General features: G+C 45.6%; 1 protein-coding gene and 1 pseudogene across 3 annotated transcripts in view; both read left to right on the top strand.

Moving 5' to 3' along the window:
- Positions 1 to 19,168, top strand: part of GGT7 (gamma-glutamyltransferase 7) — a 23,540-nt gene extending 4,372 nt beyond the window's left edge. Inside the window, exons 2-15 of one of the 3 annotated variants that reach the window (XM_077769289.1) lie at positions 2,353 to 2,588; positions 2,951 to 3,102; positions 4,771 to 4,888; positions 5,737 to 5,804; positions 6,017 to 6,090; positions 6,396 to 6,592; positions 8,709 to 8,796; positions 10,310 to 10,437; positions 10,610 to 10,698; positions 12,376 to 12,525; positions 12,644 to 12,761; positions 13,457 to 13,594; positions 14,740 to 14,839; positions 18,397 to 19,168. In XM_077769289.1, coding sequence (XP_077625415.1) covers positions 2,353 to 2,588; positions 2,951 to 3,102; positions 4,771 to 4,888; positions 5,737 to 5,804; positions 6,017 to 6,090; positions 6,396 to 6,592; positions 8,709 to 8,796; positions 10,310 to 10,437; positions 10,610 to 10,698; positions 12,376 to 12,525; positions 12,644 to 12,761; positions 13,457 to 13,594; positions 14,740 to 14,839; positions 18,397 to 18,560 — 1,820 coding nt within the window. In that variant the 3' untranslated portion in view covers positions 18,561 to 19,168. Of the gene's footprint in view, positions 1 to 2,352; positions 2,589 to 2,950; positions 3,103 to 4,770; positions 4,889 to 5,736; positions 5,805 to 5,981; positions 6,091 to 6,395; positions 6,593 to 8,708; positions 8,797 to 10,309; positions 10,438 to 10,609; positions 10,699 to 12,375; positions 12,526 to 12,643; positions 12,762 to 13,456; positions 13,595 to 14,739; positions 14,840 to 18,396 lie in introns of all 3 variants that reach the window. The other 2 variants (XM_077769291.1, XM_077769290.1) reach the window with 2 other exon arrangements.
- Positions 19,169 to 19,306: 138 nt separating this feature from the next.
- On the top strand, positions 19,307 to 23,901 carry LOC144235718 (heterogeneous nuclear ribonucleoprotein A1 pseudogene; annotated as a pseudogene).
- The last annotated feature ends 2,115 nt before the right edge of the window (positions 23,902 to 26,016 follow it).

The following is a 26,016-nucleotide window of genomic DNA, read 5'->3' on the forward strand; positions in this document are numbered from 1 at the left end:
TCTCTCTCTCTCTCTCTCTCTCTCTCTCTCTCTCTCTCTCTCTTCCTTTGTCTCTCTCTCCAGCTCACCTGTGTGTGTGCTCTCTCTCTCTCTCTAAAAGAAAAAAAATTTTCAGGCTCTACGCTGACAGCACAGACCCTGCTTGGGATTCTTTCTTTCCTTTTCTCTCACCCCCTGCCCCGCATGCTCTCTATGTCTTTCTCAAATAAATAAAAATAAACTTTAAAAGAAAAATATTTTAGGGGCGCCTGGGTGGCTTAGTCGGTTAAACGTCCGGCTTTCGCTTAGGTCATGATCTCGCGGTTCGTGGGTTCGAGCCCCGCGTCGGGCTCTNCCTCCCCTGCTCACGCTGTCTCTCTCTCTCTCTCTCCTAGAAATAAATAAAACATTAAAAAAAAATTTTTTTTTTAAAAAAGAAAAGAAAAATATTTTAATTAAAAAACAACAATAACAATATATGTATTGATTTAGGGGTGCCTGGCTGGCTCCGTCAGTGGAGCATGTGACTCTTGATCTCGAGGTTGTGAGTATGAGTCCCACGTTGGGTGTGGAGATTACTTAAAAAATAAAATCTTAAAAAAAAATATTTATATGTATTGATTAGAAAATATATATATGTAATAAAAATTTCAAACAAGAAATTCTCCCACCCCATCTCATTCCTTCCTTCAGTATCTTTCCCCAGAAGTAACCACTATACATGTTTTCTAAAAACTATATATGTATGTGGTTTCATTTTTATAAAGAAGAGGGAAGTGCAGATTTTGAAGGACCTTGAATGCCAGCAAAGAGCTTGGATTTTCATCATGTTGGCACTGATGAACCATGATAGTATTTTAAACAGGAAAATATAACACTCAATTTTCAGTATTATCCCACAGATTTTTAAAGGGGTTATCCTCTTCGTATATAGTAGGAGGTGCTCAAAAAATATTTATTGAATGAATTAACTTCTTAAAACACATTGTACATACAGCCAAGGGTATTAAGGTCAAGGCATCAGTTCCTTTCTTTACTGTTCAGAAACACCCAGGACCTTTAGGCTATTTAGAGAACAGATTTCAAGGCTAACATAACCCAGAGGAGGAAAATTGTGGGATGGAAGAGGGCCTCAGCCCTGGTGGAAAAGGGATAGAAGTAACTAGAAGGTGCCTTGTAGAATCATCTCAAGGAATCCTTATATCCATTTTGGCCAGTAGAGATTAGCTCCATTATTAGGATCAGAAAAGTGAGGCTTGTGGCTTGAAGTGACTTGCTCATAGTCAGCCAGCAAGTAGTAGCTTGCTCCACTCTTACTGTCCTCAGATTCATTCTCCAGATAGCAGCCAGAGGAATCTTTTTAAAACACAAAACAGATGGCTCCAGGTTCTTGCTTAAAACTCTGCAATGGCCTCCTGTGGTTCTTAGGATTAAATACAAGCCCACAAGACCCAGTGCACCTGGCCTAGCCTCCACCATACCACTCCTTCCTCTTGCTCACCATGTCAGAGCCACTCAGGCCTTGGTTATTTTTTTTCTAACATACCAAGCTTATTCTACCTTAGGGCCTTTGTGGCCTGCTGCTCCTTCTTTCTGGAACACTCTACACACTTATCCTTTGCTCTACATATGATGGCTAACTCCTTCTTATCCTTTAGTTCTCATCTTAAAAGTCACCTCCACTGAGAGGCCTTGCCTGATTTCCCCAGCTAAGCAACCCAGAAGGCACACCATTATTCTCATCATGTCATCCTTCATAGCACTTGCCACAAGTTGTGATGATATATTCTTTCGTTTACTTGTTTATTTTCTTTTCTCCCACTGGCCTGTGAACTCCATGAGGGCAGAAACTGTCTATTCCTTTTCCCTATATCTAGCAGAGGGCCAGACCCATCGCAGGCCCTCCATATTTGTTGAATGAGTGAATGGATAAGCCAAGCAAGGTTGGAAGCCAGGGCCTGCCTGTCCATTCAGTTTATGTAGCTACCTCCTTGCACAGAAGGCTGGCCCCAGCTGGGGCAGGATCTGGTTTCCAGGGAGGACACAAACCTCTTGCACTCCAGGAAGTATTCTTTGCACTGGGTCCTGGGTCCTGGGTCCCAGGTCTCTAGGTGGATTATGGGTCTCAGGAAGTTTCACCTAGGGGCTAGACATCCAGCCTCCTGCTGCCTACCTGGGGGTCCTTGTCTTTCCAGCCAGGACGACGATTCCCCCTTCAGGGGTGTATTGGGGAGACGCTAAAGGGTGAGCAGTGCCGTCTAGTGGGGTTTGCTTGACAGGGGCGGGGAGAGGGGCACACAGAATAGCTCCGCCTGGAGGGCGGGCAGGGCCGGGTAAGAGGTGCCCAGACCTACCCGGCTGCCGCCCCCGCAGACCCGGACTCCTTCCTGAAGTCTGCGCGGCTGCAGCGGCTGCCTTCCACGTCGTCGGAGATGGGCAGCCAGGACGGGTCGCCGCTGCGGGAGACACGCAAGGACCCGTTCTCCGCGGCAGCGGCTGAGTGCTCCTGCCGCCAAGACGGGCTCACGGTCATCGTCACGGCCTGCCTCACTTTCGCCACGGGTGTCACTGTGGCGCTCGTCATGCAGATTTACTTCGGGGACCCTCAGGTGAAGGGGTTGGGGGAGGGGCAGAGGGAGGGAACCGAAGAGGAGGGAGTGGGGAAGTGCATGAGGAGACCGTGGGCATTGCGGAATGGCTGAGTGAAGGAGGAGGCCAGCAAATGGAAAGGGAAGAGGACAGTGACATGGGAGAGGAAGGTCCCAAAGGGAGGGACTCAAGGTATGAGGAGGACAGAACCAGGAAGGCACCTGATCAGGTGAGAGGCACTGGAGGCAATGGGAAGAGTCATAGGGGAAAAGAAGGCAGGCCTCCCACCCCCAGCCCCTGAGGAGGTTCTGGGGTTGGTGGAGGTGCCTTAAGGGGACAGGGGTCTCCTACTGCCCCCACCTAGACCCCTTTCCCTTCCCAGATCTTTCACCAGGGTGCGGTGGTGACTGATGCTGCCCATTGCACATCACTGGGCATCGAGGTGCTCAGTAAACAGGGATCTTCCGTGGATGCCGCTGTGGCAGCAGCCCTGTGTTTGGGGATCGTGGCTCCACACAGTTCTGGCCTGGGCGGGTAAGGAGCTCACAGTTGTGGAAGTTGGGGTCCCCAAGCCTACTTCTGTGTCTTGGTCTGTAGGCCTGGGGGAAGGGGGTGGGGGAGGGGGTGTTGAGTTTCACTAGAGGGGCAGCTGGGTCCCAACTCCTTGCATTTTGCCTTTCTACATCCAATTTTACCCCCTTCTTACATGGAGTCAGAAGAGGTATTTTCAGAAGGGTTTTGTTTTGTTTTTGTTTTGTTTTGCTTTGTTTTAACTGGAAAAAGGCTTTTGTAAACTATAAGGTGCACTAGTTGGGGTATACTGTCACTAATTAACACAAGGGTACTTTCATTTTTGGGTTTACAAATCCTCAAAACAAATCCCTATGAGCATGATGAAAGCTATGGACCCTCTATCTTCCAAAAATATACCCCAGGCTGAGAACTCTTAAAGTTTATTTATTTATTTTGAGAGAGAGAGAGAGAAAGAGAGTAGGGAGGGGCAGAGAGAGAAGGAGAGGGAGAGAATCCCAAACTGGCTCCCCCTCTGTCAGGGCAAACTGATGTGGGGCTTGAACCTACGAAGTGTGAAGTCATGACCTGACCGGAAATTAAGTCTGAAGCTTAACCACCTGAGCCACCCAAGTGCCCCCAGGCTAAGAATTCTTAAAACAGAGGTTACAAACTGGCAGCCCACGGGCCATACCAGCACACAGACAAGTTTGGTTTCTACACTTAAATTTTAATATTTAATGTTTATTTATTTATTTTGAGAGGTGGGGAGGGGGCAGAGAGAGGGAGAGAGAAAATCCCATGCAGGCACAGAACCCAACATGGGGCTGGAACCCAAAAACTGAGAGATCATGACCTGAGCCAAAGGGTCGGATACTCAACTGACTGAGCTACTAAAGCGCCTCCCACACTTAAGTTTTTAAAATTTGTTTGCTATTGTTAAAAAGTTGAGAATTTTCATAAAAATCCAGATTTCCAACATCTCTTGAACAATAAGGAGCCCTGGTAACACAGGGCCCACGTTCCCACATGGCTACAATTATCTGGAGCTAAATAGCATGATGGGGCTTATGAGTCTACTCGGCCATAATGCCTACCACTCCCTATTGTTTATCTGTCCTGCTTTCTTTATTATGTTACTTGGCTGCAGGCCAACATCTCAGATGCAACTTCCATCTCAGATGGAAACAAGTCACAGAAAGGTGACAAGCTGACAAAGTCCGCATCTTGGCTCCTGCAAGACCAGCCCTGCAGGCCCCACCAAAGAAATTCCTATTATGGTTGTATACAGAGTGTCCTTACATAATTTAGTCCTGGGAGAGGGGGCTGAGGCATATACCATGGAGGCAGGTGCAGGAAGCTGGCAGGGGTCCAGCTATGGTCTGGGGTGGGGGCAGGGGGTAGAACATCTTGCTCTTCCAGTCTCTGGGTTTTCCCTAATCAGGGATTAAAGTCTCCGGTAACAGGCTAGAAGAGGTCCATGGTCTCTGCATCCCCAACCCCCTTGATTTCACTCCCCACCCTCTTAACAGAGGCTGAGTCTCTGAATCCCTGCTGGGGAGAGAGCTCAGACATCCGACTCCAGATGACAGATTTAACCTACAGCCATCACCATTGGGGGTTGAAGGGTGGCCGGTTAATTGTTTAGAGGGGTAGCATCTTATCAACCTCCCCCTTCTGTGCCTCTCCCAGTGGCGGCGTGATGCTGGTACATGACATCCGACGAAATGAGAGCCACCTAATTGATTTCCGGGAGTCTGCACCAGGGGCCCTCAGGGAAGAGGCCCTGCAGAGATCCTGGGAAACCAAGGTGGGGATGCTGGTGAGAAGGGGGGGGGGGGGCGTCTCCCTTCACTGCCCTTCTGCTAACCCAAACATTATTTTGCTGAGTAATTATAGTGGAAATGAGGAAGAGTTAAGCAGGATGCTCTAAAAGCTATGAGAAAGAGAGGCAGCTCCCAAAATAAAGTAATGAACCAAATGATCTGGATGGTTGATAACAGGCAATATACAACACCTTACTTCTCTGGCAACCTCACCTATCTGGAAACCTGAGGAGCCTGAGACATTGCAAAGTTCCCGCACTATAACTCATACTTCCCATTCTAAGCTTGCTGGCTGTAACTTTCCCAGCCCATGACCTATTGGAAGATTAAAGAGGAACTGCTAAAGGCAAACCCACTATCCACTGAGATCAAAGGAGGAAATAGAAAAATTTGGAACAATAGTTATTTGGTACAGTGATAAAAGCCAAACACATGCCTGAGTTATCACAGCTGAGTAATGGTGGTATGATAATGAAAAGGTTAAATGAAAGTCCCTTGTCCATTATTTTAAAGGGTAAGAGTAGATATAATCCAATGTAGACAGGTTTCTATCTAAATTGGTTATGTCTTGGCTCTTAAGAAGGTTTACTTAATTTATAAATCCCTGCAACTATGATAGATAAAGGAAGCCTTTCTGCATTTGCTGATAGTAAGTCAGGGAAATGGGAGGGATGCCTGCTGGGGAGAGCTTGTCCCTCCTCTGGGATACTTGGCCTGTGTCTTTCCCCTGTGCCAGCCCCCATCCCTGGCTTGGGGCTCTGCGGAGTTCAGCCCAGCCCCCCGCTTCCAGTGACCTGGTCTCCTCTCTCCCTCGCCTGCCCGCCTCACTCAGCCTGGGCTCTTGGTGGGGGTCCCCGGAATGGTGAAGGGGCTACATGAAGCTCACCAGCTCTATGGCAGGTAAAAACCCTCCCTCTGGGGACCAGGGCCCCCTGCCTGCATCTCTCCTTGGGTGGCCTTCTCCTTCCTTGGATTCTTTCCTTCCCAACTCCCCCTCCTAATATCCCCTTCCCTTGCCAGGACTCTCCTTCCCAGGAACCCCCTTTCCCCCAGGACCCCTCCTCCTCCTCCCCCCAGGACCTCCTCCACCCCCTGCTCTCCGGCCCCCCCAGGCTGCCATGGTCCCAAGTCCTGGCCTTCGCAGCAGCTGTGGCCCAAGATGGCTTCAACGTGACTCATGATCTAGGTCAGTGGGGACTGAGGGTGGGGGGAAAGTCATGAGTTTGATGGGAAGGGGAGAGGGAACCTCTGAGATTTGGGGCCCAAGCCAAAAAGCACCTCTCTCCCAGTTTGCAACTCTGGCTCCCTCCCCACCATCCTACCCTCACAGGGAGGCAGCCTCAAATGAGGGGATCTGGGAAGAGCCCATGTACACCCCCCACTTTCCTCATAACAGGCTCCTGGGGAGCCAGAGCTCTTACGGCCAGCCAGTTAGCCACCTCACCTATGGTGCATCTCAGCCCCCACCCACCCTCCTTTCTCTGCTTGCAGCCCGTGCCCTGGCTGAACAGCCTCCACCCAATGCATCTGAGCGTTTCCGTGAGACATTCCTGCCATTGGGCCACCCACCACTACCTGGCTCACTGCTGCGTCGGCCTGACCTGGCCGCAGTGCTGGATGTGCTGGGCACCTCTGGCCCCGCCGCCTTCTACGCAGGAGGCAACCTTACACTGGAGATGGTGGCTGAGGTGAGCATGTGGGGAGCTCCCCTTACCCTGAAGGACCCTACTGCAGGATATACTTCCCCTTCCTTCCTTCTCTATCTTTCTTTCTATATATATTTACTGGGGATTCCATTTACTTGAGATTGTAGAATAGACAAAACCAATCTGTGGTGGTAGAAATCAAATAAGTGGTTGTTTGGGGTGAGAGCAGTTTACTGGGATGCAGCACAAAGAACTCGCTGGGATGATGGAACTGTTCTGTCTTGACTGAAAGAGGTGCGCTCAGGCCTCCCAGGGCTGGTGCCATCCCATAGTCTTGTCCTGTCTCTCCCAGGCCTGGTGGAGACCCAGGATCAGCCTCAGCTTCCTTGAGCCCACAAGCTCACCCTGCTCTTGGGTTTTCTAGGGACTGAGGGAAACCCCTCCTTCACTGATGACTATCAGGACTAGAGATATTGACACAGGGCTTGCCAACCAACCCCAGTGATTCTTAGTCTGAGGCAGTAATGGGTTCTAAGAATTGTTGTCAGTAGTTCAAAATTCCTAATTGAAAATTACTTTCAAGATAAGGATACACACGCCAACTCTGTGATTCTCTCATCCGTACCCTTGGACTCATTATATGTATCTAGTTCTGCCTTACAGTTATAGGAATTGAATAAGTGTGTCATTAATTCTACATTCACAGAGTGCCTGTTCCATGCCATACCCTGTGCTGGGCACTGAGGTATGGCTATGTGATAGATGCCCATCTCAAATGGACTTAACTGGGAAGTCCAGCAGACTACTGGCTTTAGGTCTGCTGGGCCCACAGCTCTATCCACACTATCAGGCCTTGGTCTGTCTGTCTGTTTTTCTGTTATGACTCTACTTTCTTCTGTTTGAGTTCATTCTCTGTCAGATCCTTTCCACAGTTACTCCTCACCAGCTATCCTTCCAGCAAGCCATCCCAGGGAAAGAGCCCTTCTCATTCCAAAAGTTACAGCAAAAACCTCCAGGTTGTATCTCATTGGCCTGTCATAGGTCTCATGATGATTCCCAAACCAGTCACTGGCACGCAAAAGGAATGCTCTGATTAGCTGGACCTGGATCTACTGGAGAAGGGGATGAAAGAGACTCTTAACAAAGACCATCAGAGCTTCAGAGCTTTAGAAGAAAAAAAAACACACCAAAGTTGAGTTTATAAATTTGACCAACAAAGGAACACATATGATGTGTGTTTAGTTTAATGTGTAGAACTTCATTGTGTAGAAATTCAATGTGTAGTTAACCAAGGGTGGATTAAAAGTCAAGAGTTTCAAGTACTGAAAAGTACAGCGAGAGCGAGAGAAGAGGGAGAGAGAGGGAGAGAGAGAGAGAGAATTCCTAGTGGTTATGCTAATTTAGGAATGAAAATTACCATGCTGGAAAGGATGGAATGAGCCTATGGATTTGTTGGTTCATTGGTCAATAGAGTGCTTGGTTGCATCCAGTGAGGGTCATTCCTACTAGAATCATCCAGAGTTCATGGCTTTGGAGTGACTTTAGTTAATTGTAGTGAAATGCAGAATTCAGTTTTGATATCTTATAGGCAAATTCTGCTTTAAGTAGAAAATATTCCTTTTTTAAAAAGTAATCTCTACACCCAATGTGGGGCTCGAATTCAGGACCCCAAGATCAAGAGTTTCAGGCTTTACCGACAGAGCTATCCAGGTGCCCCAGAAAATGTTCCTTTTATGTAGGCAGAGAGGGTACTATGTGCAAGTCCATGGAGTCATGAGTTCAGGAACTATATTTCACTCAGGTAGCTGTACAGAGCTCACTGCGGAATAGCAGGACATGAGGGGAGCATTGGACAGGGGCCATGTCACAAAGGACCTTGAATGTCAATCTAAGGAGGTCATTCATAGAATGTCTGGTACATAGCAGGTGCTCAGTGTTAGTGCTTTTCCCCCTTTCTTTTCCCTAGGGTCCCAAGGGCTAATGGGGTCCCTAAGGGCCATGATGGAAATTGCAGAAGGCACAAAAGTTATAAACATCTGATCTGTCTTTGATTCCAAACATATACCATAGGACAAGTCCACATGCTTATACTGTGGTGTGTGACTTGTACTGTGGTGTGCGACTCACAGATGTGATGGGGTCATTCTCTCCCCTCTAGGCTCAGCATGCAGGTGGTGTCATAACTGAGGAGGACTTCAGCAACTACAGTGCCCTCGTGGAGAATCCTGTGTGTGGTGTATACAGAGGTGACCTCTCTCCCAACTCTCAGGGTCCCTGCTCGGGAGAAGCCTCCCAGTCCATGGCCACCTCCTTTTGGCCTAGAGATTCCTTCCCATTTTACAGGAGAGAAACTGAGGCAGTGAGTTGCCTGGCCAGCCAACTGCTGAAGGAAGCCAGAGCCAGCTCACCTTCTGAAATAGTCATGGGGTCAGTTACCCCAAGTATTTAGGATATGGGGAGGGAGGTCTGGTCAAAGGCTCAGGCCTGGAAGTTGGGATTCTGGCCATAAGTTTTCTTGACTTGGGCTCTGTGTTGCCTCAGGCCCACTCTTACTGCCATGTACTTCCTAAGAAGAATTCATAAGACCAGAGTCCACGTAGCTTCATATTGAGCAAACCTTTGAAGACAATTATAAACCTGTCCCCTCATTGTGTCAAAAGGAAACTGAGGCCCAGGGACAGAATGGAACTTAACCTGCCAAACTCAAAACCAGAGGAACCCAGAAAGCCAAGCCTATGACGTGGATGAAATCCATGTTTGCTGAATCCAAAGTGGTGGGTTCCTGGGTCCCTCAGAAGGTTCTGAAGTTCTCTCCCCTTTAGGAGATTGAGATCACCCTGAACCAGGAGAGGTTACCTCTGAGTTCAGGTTTCCAGGCCTCAATTTCTAGCCTGATTCTTCTACCAGAGGTGGGTGTGTATGAAGACCTGGGTTTGAGTACCAGCTCTCCCATTCACCCTGAACAAGTCACTTCCCACTGTGAGCTGTGGTTTCCTCCTTAAAATGGAAATAATAATAGTGCCTACCTCGTGAGGTGCCCATGAAAATTCGATGAGGTGATGTCAGAAGTTGCCCTGATCAGAATGGATGCTGAATATTTATTTGATTTTACATATCCCCTCCCCAGCCTGGGTTCTCTTTTCAGTGCCAGTACCTTGAGCTTGTCTCTTATTAACTTGGACCAGCTGCCTCTCTGTGCCTCAGTTTCCTCACCTGTCAAATGAGGATGATAACATTACCCATTGTGAGGATTAAGTGACTTAATCAGTTAATGTTACATGTCAGGTATTATCATTATTCCTTTGATGTCCAAACATCTAATAACAGGGGCCTCAAATAGGAAGAGGAGGTTGCTGCTCCCAAGAAGTTTTAGGGGTGGGACCACAATGGGCCCTGAATAGTATCCTGGTCTGTGGGAGGAGCTAATAGGAGACCTGTGGTGGACCAGGACTCTGGGCATCTGGACACCTGTCCCTGCTCTGCCTGCAGTGTGCCTCTGGGCAGACTACATTTCTCCTGAGCCTTAGTTTCCTTGTGCAGAAGAGGAAACTGAAGACCAGTGTTCTGAGTTGGAGTCCTGGCCCTGCCCTTGACTTGCCATGTGAACTTGTGTGGGTCCCTTTGCCTCTCAAAGCTTTGCCTGTCAGCACAGTTTCCCTGTCTGATGAGGAGTTCAGTGCAGGCCTCAGCCTATGTGATAGGATGTGGAGATGCCTTGACCCCTCCCCTGCCATCTAGTCATTTCCATTTTTTTTCCAGGCCACCTGGTTCTCAGCCCCCCACCCCCGCATACAGGGCCTGCTCTCATCAGTGCTCTCAACATCCTCGAAGGCTTCAATCTCACCACCCTGGTGTCCCGGGAGCAGGCTCTTCACTGGGTGGCAGAGGCAAGGCCGACCCCTCCACCCTGCCCTGGGTCTTGGTACACTGGGAGTAGGGGGATGGGGTACTACCGTGGGGCCAGACTAAATCACCTCCAGGTTTTCTCACATGAGAATCATTAGTGTGAGTCCTGGGAAGACGCTGGCAGCCTCTTCCACACCCCTATTATATTTTCAGACCCTGAAGATCGCGTTAGCCCTGGCCAGCAGACTGGGAGATCCTGTCTACGATTCTACCATCACTGAGAGCATGGATGACATGCTCAGGTGGGTCCCAGGGCAGGACCCTCAGGGCTGCAGAAGTGGTGGTGGATGTGAGGAAAGGATCAGATGAAAAGCAGCTGGTAGAGCAGGATGACCTGGAGTCCCAAGTCCATCTCAGCTCAGCTCTAAGTCATAGTGTGACACTGGTTGCCTCACCCTGTACCTACCTCAGTTTCCTCAACTGTCAATGAGTTGGCCCTCAAAACTTTTTGACCCTAGCAGGGCACTTATGTAGGCCCATCTGTGCCCCCTTTGGAGTGGAAAAAGAAAGCCTAATAACAATGAAAAGTTTCCAATTACTGGAGGTGATGGGAATTTTTACATTATACATTATACATTAGAACATACATTATGCTGTAATAATGTTGTAAGACTATGGGCCCTGGTCAGACTGACTCAGTTCAGATCCCAGCTTCAACAGTCACTAGCTGAGCAGGACTGGACAAATTTAAATTCTGTAAGTCTGCAGACACGTGAAAAAAAAAATAATAATAAATAAATAAATAAATAAATAAATTCTGTAAGTCTGTTTCCACAAGAGGGTCTGACAATAATGGTGCCAACCGCATGAGGTTGTGGTATAGACTAAATAAGGTCATACATGCAAAGCACTGAATACATTGGCACATAATAAGTATTCAACAAATATTAGTAGTAACTAGCAATAGGGGTGGGTGAGAATGGTTACTACTTAACCAGCAGCTCTGCCTGACCAAAAGGCTAGCTAAGGAAAAAATCAGAAACCAAAAATATACTTAACATGAATTTGTATTATTACTCAAACAACTCTATGAATTAAGTTGGAGACAATGAAACCAAATGAACAGCTTTAAAAAGCAAAAAGAGCAGCAACTAAAAACAAGGTGAAGTCTAAAAAGTCTTCACAAGGGTGAAGTCTAAAACCAAAGCCTCTCTGCCCTCACAATCCACCTGAAACAAAGCCCTCTGCTTTATGGTTGAAAGCTGAATGAAAATCCTCAGTAATCCTTGGTAACTTCTCATCCTCTAATCAACTAGAATAACCAAACCAACAGTTATTAAGTAAGAAAGTTATTAAGTTATTAAGTAAGAAACCCTCTGTCAAACTTTAAAAAGTCTGGAGAATTGCATGTTGTGTTCAATTTAGCTCTGACACACACACACACACACACACACACACACACACCTATTTTAAATTCGTTCAAGTAATTTCATTCAATAAATACTTATTAAGGGCTTATGTGCCAAGTCTTCTCCTACAAAATTCTAATAGTAATTAAAGATCTCTGTATATAAAACCCTCCTCTGACTAAACTCTTAATAAAACTTCAATTCTAAACTAAAAATAATTAGGTTAAATAAATTCTGTTTGTTAATGCAAAACAAATATTATGTGAGCATCCACTATGCCCCAGGTACTTTCAAGGAAGGGATTAAGTGAGTAAATGAAGTCAAGTAACTAAAAGACTCTTGATTTAAGCAAGTAAATAAAAGTTGGCTCTAGAAGGGACTCTGAATGACACCTAAATAAATTCAGTCAGCCCAATAACACTTTCCTGGATATTTCCCATACACTCAGAATAAGAGATTCTGCTCTCATAGACCTAATAGTCCAGTGGAGGAGGCAGACATCACAAAGTGGTAGGTGGGGTGTAAATGAGAGCCTGCTGTGTATTCATCTCCTACCCCTTGTCTTTTCAGCAAGGTGGAAGCCGCCTACCTCCGGGGCCACATCAATGATTCCCAGGCAGCTCCTGCTCCACTCCTGCCTGTCTATGAGCTGGACGGGGCTCCCACGGCTGCCCAGGTGCTGATCATGGGCCCTGATGACTTTATCGTGGCCATGGTCAGGTATGCCAGCTCAGATTCAGAACCTGGCACTGGGGATTGTCTGGGTCAGGAAGAGTTGGGGGCTGGATGGGGGAGAGAGTGGCCTCAGGGCTCACCTGGCCCCAACCTCCACCCCCAGCTCCCTGAACCGGCCCTTTGGCAGTGGCCTCATCACTCCCTCCGGGATCCTGCTCAACAGCCAGATGTTAGACTTCTCCTGGCCCAACAGGACTGCTAACCACTCTGCTCCCAGCCTGGTAGGACCTTGATTCCCTACTCCCCTGGGAACCTTGAAGCTAGGTAGAAGGTGTAGTAGAATGGCTGCCACTCCCTCCCTACTTTAGGAACTTAAAGTATAAAGAAAAGGAACCTAAAACAAGGTGTTCCACTTCATTCCCAGCCCAAGTCTGGGGCTTGGAGCCTCATGGGCCTGAAGAAACCTCATCCCATTCTGCCCCTGTTTCACTATGTGACCTAGAGAAAGTCTTGACCCCTCTCTTGGCCTCAGTTTCTTCATCTGTACAATAAGGATATTAGCCCCCATTTGATGCTTTGGCACTTTTCAGCACAATGGTCTACGATTGTGTGATGCTAAGCTGATGGGACTCAGCCCTCTGGTTGGTCAAAAGAGGAAGGAGATAGGAAAGATGGTCTAGTTGGAGGCCAGTACTCTTACACCCTACGAGCTGGGGCCCTGGCAGTATGAAGACAGATAGAGATGACTAGGGTGGAAATTATCCTGTTCTTCTTCTTGGGCATCTTTCTTGACTTGGTCCCCTCCCTTGCCACCCATGGTAGCTCCATAGCAACTCAGTGGGGCCACAGTCCACCCTAGTTACCCAGGAACCCTGCCCATTTCACAGACAGCAAACTGTGGCCTGGGAAGGGACCAGTCTCCCATGAAAACTTGCCCCACCTGTTATCCCCCTGTGGTCTCGGTCCTCTGACACAGGAGAATTCGGTGCAGCCAGGGAAGCGACCACTGTCTTTCCTGCTGCCCACTGTGGTCCGGCCGGCAGAGGGGCTCTGTGGGACCTACCTCGCACTGGGGGCCAATGGAGCTGCCCGAGGCCTCAGCGGCCTGACCCAGGTGAGGTTTCCTCCATGGTAGGCCCTTTGTGGTTAGCAGCTAAGCTGTAGTCTGGACTGTAGGTGGCCTTCATGTCTCTGTCTTGTTTTCATCCCCAGCTCAGCAAACATCGGGCAAGTCTGCTTTGTTATAAGCTCATCATGGGGACATAGGCTATGCTGAGTTACTTAGCCAAAATGGAGCCCTAAATTTCCATCTTCCATATTGCATGGAAAATCATGGGCCATTGGAACTGAAAGGTGATATAGCATCTAGGCTACCTAGGTTCTGTCAACCTCAAGTTCCATGATGCCTCTCTTCAGTATCTGAATAGACAAGCAACCCTCTTTAGGGTCTGATTTTGAAAGGAAGGGCCTACACTTCTCCAAAATGTCTCGCAACAGTTACACAGATTTTCTGAGCACCTGATATATGTGCCAGGCACATACTTTGGTAGGTGGTGAGTTAACTAGCCTGAGCTTTGGAAGCAGACAGCTCTGGCCCCAGCCCAAATGCTACCAATTTCTAACTGTGTGATTTTGGGAATTCACTTAATCTCTCTGAACCTCAGTCTCCTCATCTGTAAAATGAAGATAGTAACAAGAGCTAACATTTATAGAATTCTTACTAAGTGCCATGAGTGGGGTTACGTGTGTGAATTCTTTTAGCCTTCTCAACTTTGGAAAGAATCTTTATTTCTACTTTGTATATGAGGAAACTTAAGACCCAGAGAGGTTAAGAAGTTAGGTCCAGTTTACTAAGAATGGGCAGGCAGTTTGGTTTGAGAGCCTACCCACACTCTTAACCACTAAGCTAAAAGTACCCCCCATTGTGCCCTAGACCATCCCCAGCTATTAACCCTGTCCTTGACAGGGAAAAGGAAAGAGAGCCCTAGGCTGGATTATAGGAGACTGACTGCTAGTGGTACCTCTTCCTTGGAGCTCTCTAAACTCTGGAGTGATTTACTTTCCCTTTCTGGCTCTTGGTTTCCCCTCTTTGAAATGGAGATGGCCATCACAGGCCTGCCTCTCTTCTGGGGCTGTTCAGATAATACCACTAGTGTAAGGTTTCTAAAGAGTAAGAAGTCTAGCCCAGGAGCGAGACTGGGGAGTCCTGAATCTCCATCTCTGGGGCAGCCCTGACTTCTACCTCTTGGCTGCCCACAGGTTTTGCTGAATGTCCTGACCTTGAACCGGAACCTGAGTGACAGCCTGGCCCATGGCCGTCTGCATCCAGACTTGCAGTCTAACCTCCTGCAGGTGGACAGTGAGTGCAGAGCAGAGATCCCCATGGGGTGGGCAAAGGGTTAGGTGGAGAAGGGGGCTCCTCCCAAGGGTTCCCCTGCCTATACCAGCACAACTCCCTACCAGTGAAAGGTTGGTTTCTTCCAATGAACTCCTTTGAAACAGTGAAAGATCTGGGGATTGGAACCAGTTCTGTCATTTCTGGGCTGTGTAGCCTTGGGAAATTCATGTCTTCACTCTGAGCCTCAGTTTTCTCATTTGTAAAATAAGATACAGTTGTTCAGTCTGCAAACTATTCATTCAGTAGTTTGTATTGAATACCTACCGTGTGCCACGTATTATCCTAGGTACTGAGGATATGGCATTTATAGGCAGACAGGAAAAGAAATAAAGAAATATGAGAAAGCAAAATACATGCTCTGTGGACTGACTATAGGGCTTATGTGATAACTGGAGAAGGCTTCTCTTGGGTGACATGTAAGCCCAATATCTGAAGAGTAAGAAGGAGCCCACCATGCAAAGAACAGGGGCAGGTTTTGTAGGCCAAAGGAACAGATGCAATTCATGACAGGAATGGGCTCAGCATGTTTTAGGAGTAGAAAGGAGACTGGGGTGAGTGCAAGTGACATGAGATCAGAAAGGAAAGCAGAGGCCATATCATGGACCTTACAGGTTATGGTTAGAAAACGGACTTTCCTTTAAAAATGACTGGGGCTTAATTGTAGACACAGATTAATCTTGCATTTCTTGTTATTGTTGTTGTTTTTTGTTTTTAACTTTTTTTAATGTTTATTTTTGAAAGAGAGAGAGAGAGAGCAACTGAGCTTGAGTAGGGGAGGGGCTGAGAGACAGGGAGACACAGAATCTGAAGCAGGGTCCAAGCTCTGAGCTGTCAGCACAGAGCTTGACATGGGGCTCAAACCCATGAACTGTGAGATCCTGACCTGAGCTGAATTTGGACACTCAACCTACTGAGTTACCCAGGTACCCAGACACAGCCTAAGTTTGTAAGTGGGGAAGTATGTGCAGGTTTGAGGCTTTTTTATTACAACAGACAATGTATTATACAAATACAAAAGGGATAGAGCATTGAATGAGACATGGTCCTTGCCTGCTTGGTATTATTATCCCCATTTTATAGATAAAGACACTGAGGCCCCCAGAGGTTATAAAGTAGTCAAAGATCAAATAGTAAGTGGCAGAACTGAGATTAGAATAGATATCTGGCTGATACCAAAGACTCAGTTCTTTACTGCCTGTCTCCTAGCATGAAGCACTTTAGAAGCCAAAGACCCAATCCTCAGCAGTCACACCCTGTGGTTTGGCTGGTGACACTCTGGATCCCAGATGATGATAATGAGGCTATCCCAACCAATAACTTCTGGTGTCTTTTGAATGTGAGGCTGTACGCTAAGTTATTTGGGTGTGGAGGGGTTTGGTTCATCCTACCTGCCCTTAAGGAGCTCATGGTCTATGACAGGAACATGAGGAGTAGGCCTGGCCAAAGGAAAGTTCATCTACTGGGGTTCCTGGGAGGCTTTATGGAGGAGGTAACAACTAACCGGGCATTGGAGTATGAGCAGGAATTTGGCATGTGGGGATAAAGAACCTTCTGGACAAATGGGCAAAAGCCAGAAAGAATGGTTCAGAGAACAGCCAGGAGGCCTGCTGGACTAGAGATATTATTTCCTAAACTTAAGAATTTATCCAGCACCTTCTTGAATTTTGCCATATTTGCATACCATCTAAACTGTTATTTACGTATGTGTATCTATACATGGGCTTCCTTTTCAATGTAAGTGTATTTCAAAGGTAAATCTCATATCATAATCATAAATGGAAGAAATAGCATCATTTGCCATAAATAAAAGGTAAGTAGCTATAAAAAGTCAACTGTTTTTAGGTTTTAGGTGGATATTGTTGCCCCAGAAGTCTCTGGGGCCTGCTCTATCTGTAAAGGAGATTAAAAATGTCAGAAGCCAGGGGTGCCTGTGTGGCTCGGTCAGTTAAGTGTCTGACTTCAGTTCAGCTCATGATCTCATGGTTCATGGGTTCAAGCTCCACATCGGCTCTGTGCTGACAGCTCAGAGCCTGGAACCTGCTTCAGAGTCTGTGTCTCCCTCTCTCTCTGCCCCTTCCCCACTTGCACTCTGTCTGTCTGTCTCAAAAATAAACATTGAAAATTTTTTTTAAAAAAGAAAGAAATATTAGAGGCCAGACTGAAACTTAGTCCTTGCCATTATCCAAAGGATTGAAAGGGACCCATAAAGGAAATACATTTCTGACTCAGTGATTCAATGCTATTCAGTATTGTATCTTTACCTCAAGAACTACCCTAGATAATCCCATTTGAGGAAATAAGAAAACCATATCTTTGTTGAGGAGCAGTAGGAAGTGAGGTTACAGGGCTTATCATGGAGGTCCATGTTAAGAAGCATGGATTGAATAGAGGTGGAATAGACCTGATATGTTTTATGGAGGGGAAGTGGATTGAAGGGGGGAGAATTTAAATTGGAGAAACAGAAGCAACTAGGATAATGGGCCAGGCAAGAGACAGTGAGGACCTGAACTTAAATAAAAGGGTAGGGATTTCTTCATTTATCCAGCAAATACTTATTTAACATTTGCTATGTCCTCACCCAGTTCTAGGCACTGAGGATCAATAATGAACAAGACAACATCCTTGCCTTCAAACAGCTTATAATCTAATGGAGAGAGACATAGTAAACAAACAAACAGGTAGCAAGAAGTATTTTGAAAGAAAATAAAGGAAGGTAAAGATGGCAGGGCTGCTATTTTAGATAGTGGTCAGGGAAGTTCTCCTTGAAGATTGGAATGAAGTAAGGAAGCCAGTCTCATGACTATCTTGGTGGAGAGCATTCTAAACAAACAAAACATCAAGTGCAAAGCCCTGAGGTAGGAGCATGTTTGGCTTGCCTGAGGGACAGCAAGGAGGCTAAAGCAGAGGTAAGCAAGGGAGAGAGTAGAAGGAAGTGAGGACAGGAGTTTAGAGAGGTAGTGAGGTCCCAGGTGCCTTAGAGCCCTTGGTAAGGACTTTGGGTTTTATTCTAAGAGTCATCTAAGCTATTGGGAAGTTTTGAGAAGGGGAGGTGAGTGGTCTGACTAATGGTTTAAAAGGATTCCTTTTGCCTGTATGAAAGCAGGACTGGAACCAGAAAGACCAGTCAGTGGGATATGTAGTAATGGTTGCATCCTGGCTATCATGGCAAGTAATGATGGCAGTTTGGCCTAGGCAGGTGGAAATGAAGAGCCCAAAGTCCTTTTTGCAATATTAAGAATGACTGTGTGTTATTGATCATGTACTATATGCAAGGTTCTAAGCTCTGTGCTCTCTGTGTATTCTCTCTTTTAATCCCCACAACAACTTCACATGTTGTTCTCATATAATCCCTATTTTATGAATGAGGAGGCTGAGGCTCAGAGAGGTAAAGCAATTTGCCCAAGGTCGTGCAGCTCCTCAGTGGGGCATCCAGGATCATGACTCAGGTCTGACCACAGGACTCCTGAGCCAGTGCTCTGAACACTCTGAATGTGTGTATGTTGGGGGATGGTTTTCAGGTGAGTTCACAGAGGAAGAGATTGAGTTCCTGGAAGCCAGGGGTCACCATGTGGAGAAGGTAGATGTCTTATCCTGGGTCCATGGCAGCCGGAGAACCAACAACTTCATCATTGGTGTGAAGGACCCTCGGAGCCCAGATGCAGCTGGAGCCACCATCCTGTAGAGCAGCAGGGTGGGGCGGGGGTCTCTGCTCCCCCCCTTTGCATGTTCCTAGAGTCCCTCCTTCTCCCAGGTTTGGTCTCAGGGGGACCCCAAGGATGCCCCAGATCATGGGCCAGAGGGGATGCTTAACAAACCCTATCCCAGAGTAACTGGAAAACTCTCTATCCAGAGGCCTGTGGTGGTGGTGGTGATGGTACTGGTGGTGGTGGTGGTGGCGGCGGTGGTGGTGAGTGTCAGTGTCCACAACCAGGAAGACAGGGCCTTGAGGAGTCAGACTATCTGCCTCCTTTCCCTCAGCCATGCTGGCCCTGAGCTTAGGGATGTGCTTGCAAACCCTTCTCAAGGGTCCTCACAACCCCAACATCTCCAGTCTGGCCTGACCTGGACCTTGTCTTCCAGCTTCCTTCTCCTGTCCCCAGCCTCATTTCTTAAGTGACTAGGATTTTTTAAATGGACCATCTTGGGGAGAGGGTGCTCCTCTCTTCCTCCCACCAAGTTGAGGTGGGGCCTTGCATCTGGGGGGCCCCAAGTTATGGGTAGGGGTGGGGGTGGGGACCAGCTCAGGGGCTTCCATTTGCAAAGGGGAATTAAAGAAAGACTATTGCTTAACCCATGGCTCTGGATTGATTTATATTTGGCTATTTGGGGAGTGGGAGAAAGTGAAGTGGTACAAAAGCAGCCACAGCAATTTGTTTACTATTTGTTTCTTAAATTAGATATTTTGGGTATTTCCTTCATATCTTGGTTAAGATATGAAGTTTCCTGATTTAAAAACTTACTATAGGGATGCCTGGCTGGCTCAGTTGGTAAAGCATGTGACTCAGTCTCAAGGTCACAAGTTTGAGCCCCATGTCAGGCCTAGAGCCTACTTAAAAATAAATAAATAAGTGATTTTTAAGTGAAAACAAAAATACTACAAAGTTACAGTAATCAAAACAGTGTGGTACTGACATGAGGCTGAACATATCAATGGAATAGAACTGAAAGTCTAGAAATAAACCTATGTATCTATGATCAATTGATTCTTTTAATGTTTATTTTTTGTATTTTAGAGAAAGAGAGAGAATGAGTGGGGAAGGAGCCAGAGGGAAAGAGAGAGAGAAATAAATAGGGCTCATGCTCAGTGCAGAGCCTGATGTGCTCTTGATCCCCAGACCCTGGGATATAACCTGAGCTGAAATCAAGAGTTGGATGCTCAACTGACTGAGCCACTCAGTGCCCCTATGAGCAAATAAATTTTTGACAAGGGTGCCAAGATCATTCAATGGAGAACAAATAGTCTTTTCAACAAACAATGCTAGTACAATTGAATATCCACCTACAAAAGAATGAAGTTTGACTTTTACCTCACCTTCACATACAAATAGTAACTCACAATGGATCAAAGACCTAAATATAAAAGCTAAAAACAGACAAGTCTTGGAAACATACGGTTTTGGGTCTAGTACCCAGAATATATAAAGCACACTTCCAGTTCAACAACCCAATGAAAAGTTGGGCAAAGAACTTGACCAGACATTTCTCTAAGGAAGATGTTCAAATGGCCAATAAGTTCATGATAAGATGTACAATATCGTTAAGTCACTAGGGAAATTCAGATCAAAACCACAATGAAATGCCACTTCACACTTACTAGGTTGGCTATAATAATATTTTTAAAATCATTTTTTAAAAAGGAAATAAGTGTTGGTGAAGATATGGAGAAATTGGAAACCTCATATTTTACTAGTGAGAATGTAAAAGTACAGCTGCTGTGGAAAACAATTTGACATTTCTTTAATAATCAGAATTATCATCTGACCCAGCAATTTCACTCCCAGATATATACCCCAAAGATTTGAAAACAGGTGTTCAAACAAAACTTTGTTCATCAATGTTCATAGAAGCACTATTCACAAAAGGGAAAAGGTGAAAACAACCCAAATGTCCAGCAATGGATGGATAGATAAGCAAAATGTGGTATATTTATACAATGGAATATTATTCAGCCATAAAAAGGAATGAAATCTGATACATGCTACCACATGAATGAACCTTGGAAACACGCTGAGTAAAAGAAGTCAGACACAAAAGGTTACATATTGTGACCGATATTTATATGAAATATCCATAATAGGCAAATTTATAGAGATGGAAGGTAAATTAGGCGTTGCTCAAGGAAAGGTGAGGACAGCAATATCTAAATAGTACAAATTTTCTTTCTGAGGTGATAAAAATGTAAGAATATTCAGTATAGTACTTTATTTTTTTAAAAATGTTTTATTTATTTCTAGCAGACAGAGAGAGAGACACACAGCGTGAGCAGGGGAGGGTCAGAGAGAGAGGGAGATACAGACTCTGAAACAGGCTCCAGGCTCTGAGCTGGCAGTCAGCACAGAGCCCGACGCGGGGCTCGAACCCACGAACCGCGAGATCATGACCCAAGCAAAAGTCGGACGCTCAACCGACTAAGCCACCCGGGCGCCCCAGTATAGTACTTTAAAAAATTGACCTGAAGTGGAAACTCACCACCAGTAGAATGGATAAATTGTGATATATTCAAATAATAAAATGAAAGGGACAGCAATGAAAAGGACAAACCACAACCATAGGCAACAATATAGATGAGTCTCAAAAACAAAACTGAACATAAGAAACCAGACTCAAAAGAATACACTCTAGAGGTGCCTGGGTGGCTCAGTCTGTTAAGCTTCCGACTTCGGCTCAGGTCTTGATCTCACAGCTTGTGGGTTGGAACCCCTTGTTCGGCTCTGTGCTGACAGCTAGCTCAGAGCCTGGAGCCTGCTTCAGATTCTGTGTCTCCCTCTCTGACTCTCCCTCCGTCCTCACACTGCCTCTCTCTCTCTCTCTCTCTCTCTCTCTCTCTCTCTATCTCGGAAATAAGTAAAATATTTAAAAAATTAAAAAAAAAGAATACACTCTATATTATCCCATTTACATAAAGTTTAACACCTGGTATGCCTCACCTATGCAGTTAGGGGTCAGGATACTGTTTACCCTCAGATACATTCGTTAGATTACTCCTTTCTGCCCGTGGACTCCCCGAGTAAGCATCGTTAAAGTCTCCCCTCCCACCGCCGTCATGTCTAAGTCAGAGTCTCCCAAAGAACCTGAACAGCTGCGGAAGCTTTTCATCAGAGGTTTGAGCTTTGAAACAACCGATGAGAGTCTGAGGAGCCATTTTGAGCAATGGGGAACCCTTACGGACTGTGTGGTAATGAGAGATCCAAACACCAAGTGCTCCAGAGGCTTTGGGTTTGTCACCTATGCCACTGTGGAGGAGGTGGACGCGGCCATGAATGCAAGGCCACACAAGGTGGATGGAAGAGTTGTAGAACCAAAGAGGGCTGTCTCCAGAGAAGATTCTCAAAGACCTGGTGCCCACCTAACTGTGAAAAAGATTTTTGTCGGTGGCATTTAAGAAGACACTGAGGAACATCATCTAGGAGATTATTTTGAACAGTATGGGAAAATTGAAGTGATTGAAATCATGACTGACCGAGGCAGTGGGCAAAAAGAGAGGCTTTGCTTTTGTAACATTTGACGACCATGATTCTGTAGACAAGATTGTCATTCAAAAATACCATACTGTGAACGGCCACAACTGTGAAGTAAGGAAAGCTCTGTCTAAACAAGAGATGGCTAGTGCTTTCTCCAGCCAAAGAGGTCGAAGTGGTTCTCGAAACTTCGGTGGTGGTTGTGGAGGCGGTTTTGGTGGGAATGACAACTTTGGTCGTGGAGGAAACTTCAGTGGGCGTGGTGGCTTTGGTGACAGTTGAGGTGGTGGTGGATATGGTGGCAGTGGGGATGGCTATAACGGATTTGGTAACAATGGAAACAACTTTGGAGGTGGTGAAAGCTGTAATGATTTTGGCAATTACAACAATCAGTCTTCAAATTTTGGACCCATGAAAGGAGGACATTTTGGAGGCAGAAGCTCTGGCCCCTATGGTGGTAGAGGCCAATACTTTGCCAAACCATGAAACCAAGGTGGCTATGGCAGTTCCAGCAGCAGCAGTAGCTATGGCAGTGGCAGAAGGTTTTAATTACTGCCAGGAAACAGAGCTTAGCAGGAGAGGAGAGCCAGAGAAGTGACAGGAAAGCTACAGGTTACAACAGATTTGTGAACTTAGCCAAACACAGTGGTGGCAGAGCCTAGCTGCTACAAAGAAAACATGTTTTAGGCTGTGTGTATGGGTAAAAAAACTCAAGGACTGTATTTGTGATTAATTGTATAACAGGTTATTTTAGTTTCTGTTCTGTGGAAAGTGTAAAGCATTCCAAAAAAGGGTTTTAATGTAGTTTTTTTTTTTTTTGCACCCATGCTGTTGATTGCTAAATGTACTAGTTTGATCATGATGCTGAATAAATGTGTCTTTAAAAAAAAAGGATACTGTTTACCCTCAGAGGCATGGTAATGATTAGAAAGGGAGCTTCTGTGGAGCTGGTAATGTTCTATTTCTTGATTTAGGTGTTGGGTAGACAAGTGTTGTTCACTTTGTGAAAATTCATCAGCATTTACACTTATGACTTGTGTATTTTTATCTCTTTATGTGATACTCTAATAATTTAAGAATACTTTTAAAAACAGGTTTTTAAATCCCAAGAGTATTTCTTTTTTTTGTCACTTCTTGCTACTCTTTGATTTGTTTCAATTGTGTAGTTATCACTCTACTTTTTAATCTTTTTCCTAATAGCAAGCCATTGCTAGCCCATATCAAGCCTTTACGCAAAGTAGAAGTAACTCCTCTTCAAGGTACTTTTATTTCCGGTTTTCTGAAATTGTTGCACTGATTTTGCAGTAACATGGCACTTTACTGCCATCTACTGGTATATTATCACAATAAAGTTATAAATTACGGTGTTAACCAGGGACTAGCACCCGCTTAGATGTGATGTTATCTTCCAAGACACAACTTACCCTACTAAATGTGGTAACATTGTTTGGCACTGTTGTGATGGACCGGCAGACAGTAGAATGTTAACATTCTCTGGATGTTTTTGTTCTTTCTTTTTATTCCCGTTTGGTATTATTGTTTTTTGTTTTTTTTTAAATTTCTGAGAGAGAGAGAGAGAGAGAGACAGTGTGAGTAGGGGAGGGTCAGAGACAGAGGGAGATACAGAATCTGAAGCAGGCTCCAGGCTCTGAGCTAGCTGTCAGCACAGAGCCCGACGAGGAGCTCGAACCCACAAGCTGTGAGATCATGACCTGAACCGAAGTTGGACTCTTAACCGACTGAGCCTCCCATGCACCCGTTTGATATTATTCTTAAAGACATGGTTGAAGTATTCACTGCAAAAGCTTAAGCCACTTGGATTAACATGTGAAAGCAAAAGTTCAATAAATGCCAATCAATTTGTTTATATCAAAGAACAATTGATTTGCTTTTTCATTACCCAAGTCTGAATCCAGAACAATCCTGGATTTTGTAGGATTGCTTTTCTTGCTCAAAACATTCTGTGAAATAGTCTTATACCCTCTCCAGAGGCCTCTGAATCTGGCACTTATTGAAGCCCTCATAAGTGCTAGGTACTCAAGATATTTTATATCTACTGATTCATTTAATCCCCTACTCCTCATCTGTAAGGTGCCCTTATTATCTGCATCTTACAGATGAAGCAACTGAAGTACAAAAATGTTAACTCATGTTACAAGTGGTGATATTACAAAAATATCTTCTTTGAGGAGCTTATGGTCTATTAGGGACACAAAACAAAATAAAAATACCATGTAAGGCTTAAGAAACAAAGGAGAAAATACTTTGGACCCTGTTGGAAAAGACATTTTACTTCTTTGGTCCCAGTTTCCTCATCTGCACAACGAGAAGGTTGAATTTTCCCAAGGCCACACAGCTAATAAATAGCAAAGCTAGAATCTGAATTTTGGGTATTTTGGTTTCAGAGCTCAAACTTGCAATCACTATGCTATACTTAGTGCTAATTCATGGCCTGTTTGGGTCCCTTTGCTGACTTCCTATAGGCAACAAATACTTATGTTGCTCATGCTTCTGCTGTTTTCACCTACAGGATATGTAGGTGCCCAACTGGGCCTCTGGATCCTACCTCCCTGAATACTTGCTAATCCCAGAGAACCTGTCTGGGGAATGGTCAGGGAAGGAGTCCTTGAAGTAGTGATGTTTGAGCTGGGATCTGAAGGCTGATGGGTTATCTAAGCAGTGAGCATTTTAGGCAGAGGGATCAGCATGTTCAAGGGTCCTGAGTAGGAAGGAAGTACAATGTATGAAGATCACTGTAATTACAGCCCAGAGAGAGAAGAAGGCCCTAAGATAAGTCTGGGGATGTGGCAAGGGCAGGCAACTGTTAAGACATCTATTCGGCCTTTATCTTAAGAGCAGTGTGGACCATCAAATAGTTTTTGTTTTTAATATTTAAAAAATATTTATTTTTGAGAGAGAGAGCATGAACATGTTAAGGGCAGAGAGAGAAGGGGTCAGAGGATCCAAAGCAGGCTCTGCAATGACAGCGGTGAGCCAGATGTGGAGCTTGAACCCATGAACCATGAGATCATGACCTGAGCTGAAGTCAGACACTCAACCCACTGAGCCACCCAGGTGCCCCTCAAATAGTTTTAAACAGAAGAGAGACATGATAAAATTTCTGACATAGAAACATTGCTGACAGCAGAGTGGAGAAAAGACTGAAGGTGAGCCAGGGTGGTCGTGAAAAGGCCTTAGATGATTACTGCAGCAATTCAAGTATACACTGTATGCTCAATGGAATGAAAGGACTCCTGATTCCTTTTCTTAGATGAAACCAGTATGTCTGACCAATATGCAATCAATTTACAATCCACTGGCTCATCTTCTATGATGCTCATGACACACTCCTTAACTCCCATTTTACAGATGAGGAAGTTGAGGTTACAGGCAAAAAAAGTTACATAACTATCAAGTGTGAAAAACCTGATCTGAATTCAGGCCTTTATGACAGACATCAAGTCCAGTGCTGGGAGGCCTCCCTACATTTGGGGAGAGGGGAGGAGTCACATTTTCTTGCACCTAATGTGATTGCTAAGATGATGGTGACAGGGAAAAAAGTATAGAGGGACTTATAGGCAAATAATATATAGGCAAATAATAATAAAGGCTAAAGGCTATCTTTATCACCGTTAACTTTATTAGACACTATGTGTCAGGAACTGTGCCAAGTGCTTTCCATATGTCTTCTCTCATTTCCTCTTTGCAAGCAGTATTATTATCCCCATATTTCAGATATGTAAACTGAGGCTTGGAAAGTTGACCTGCTCAAGGGCACTCGGGCCAGAGGGTTCCTATAGGGCTGTACACGGACTCCAAAGTGGAGGCAAGGCCATTGACGATATTACAGCGCCAGGAGACAGAAAACCTTCCAACCCCTGCACTAAGCTCTGCACCCAAGAGAGCGGGCGCGCGCTCCGCCTCGCGCTCTGGGGGACGTTTGGCCACGTGATCAGGGCC

The sequence above is a fragment of the Crocuta crocuta genome, unplaced genomic scaffold, assembly GCF_008692635.1.
Source record: "Crocuta crocuta isolate KB4526 unplaced genomic scaffold, BGI_CrCroc_1.0 scaffold445, whole genome shotgun sequence".
Taxonomy (NCBI): Eukaryota; Metazoa; Chordata; class Mammalia; order Carnivora; family Hyaenidae; genus Crocuta; species Crocuta crocuta.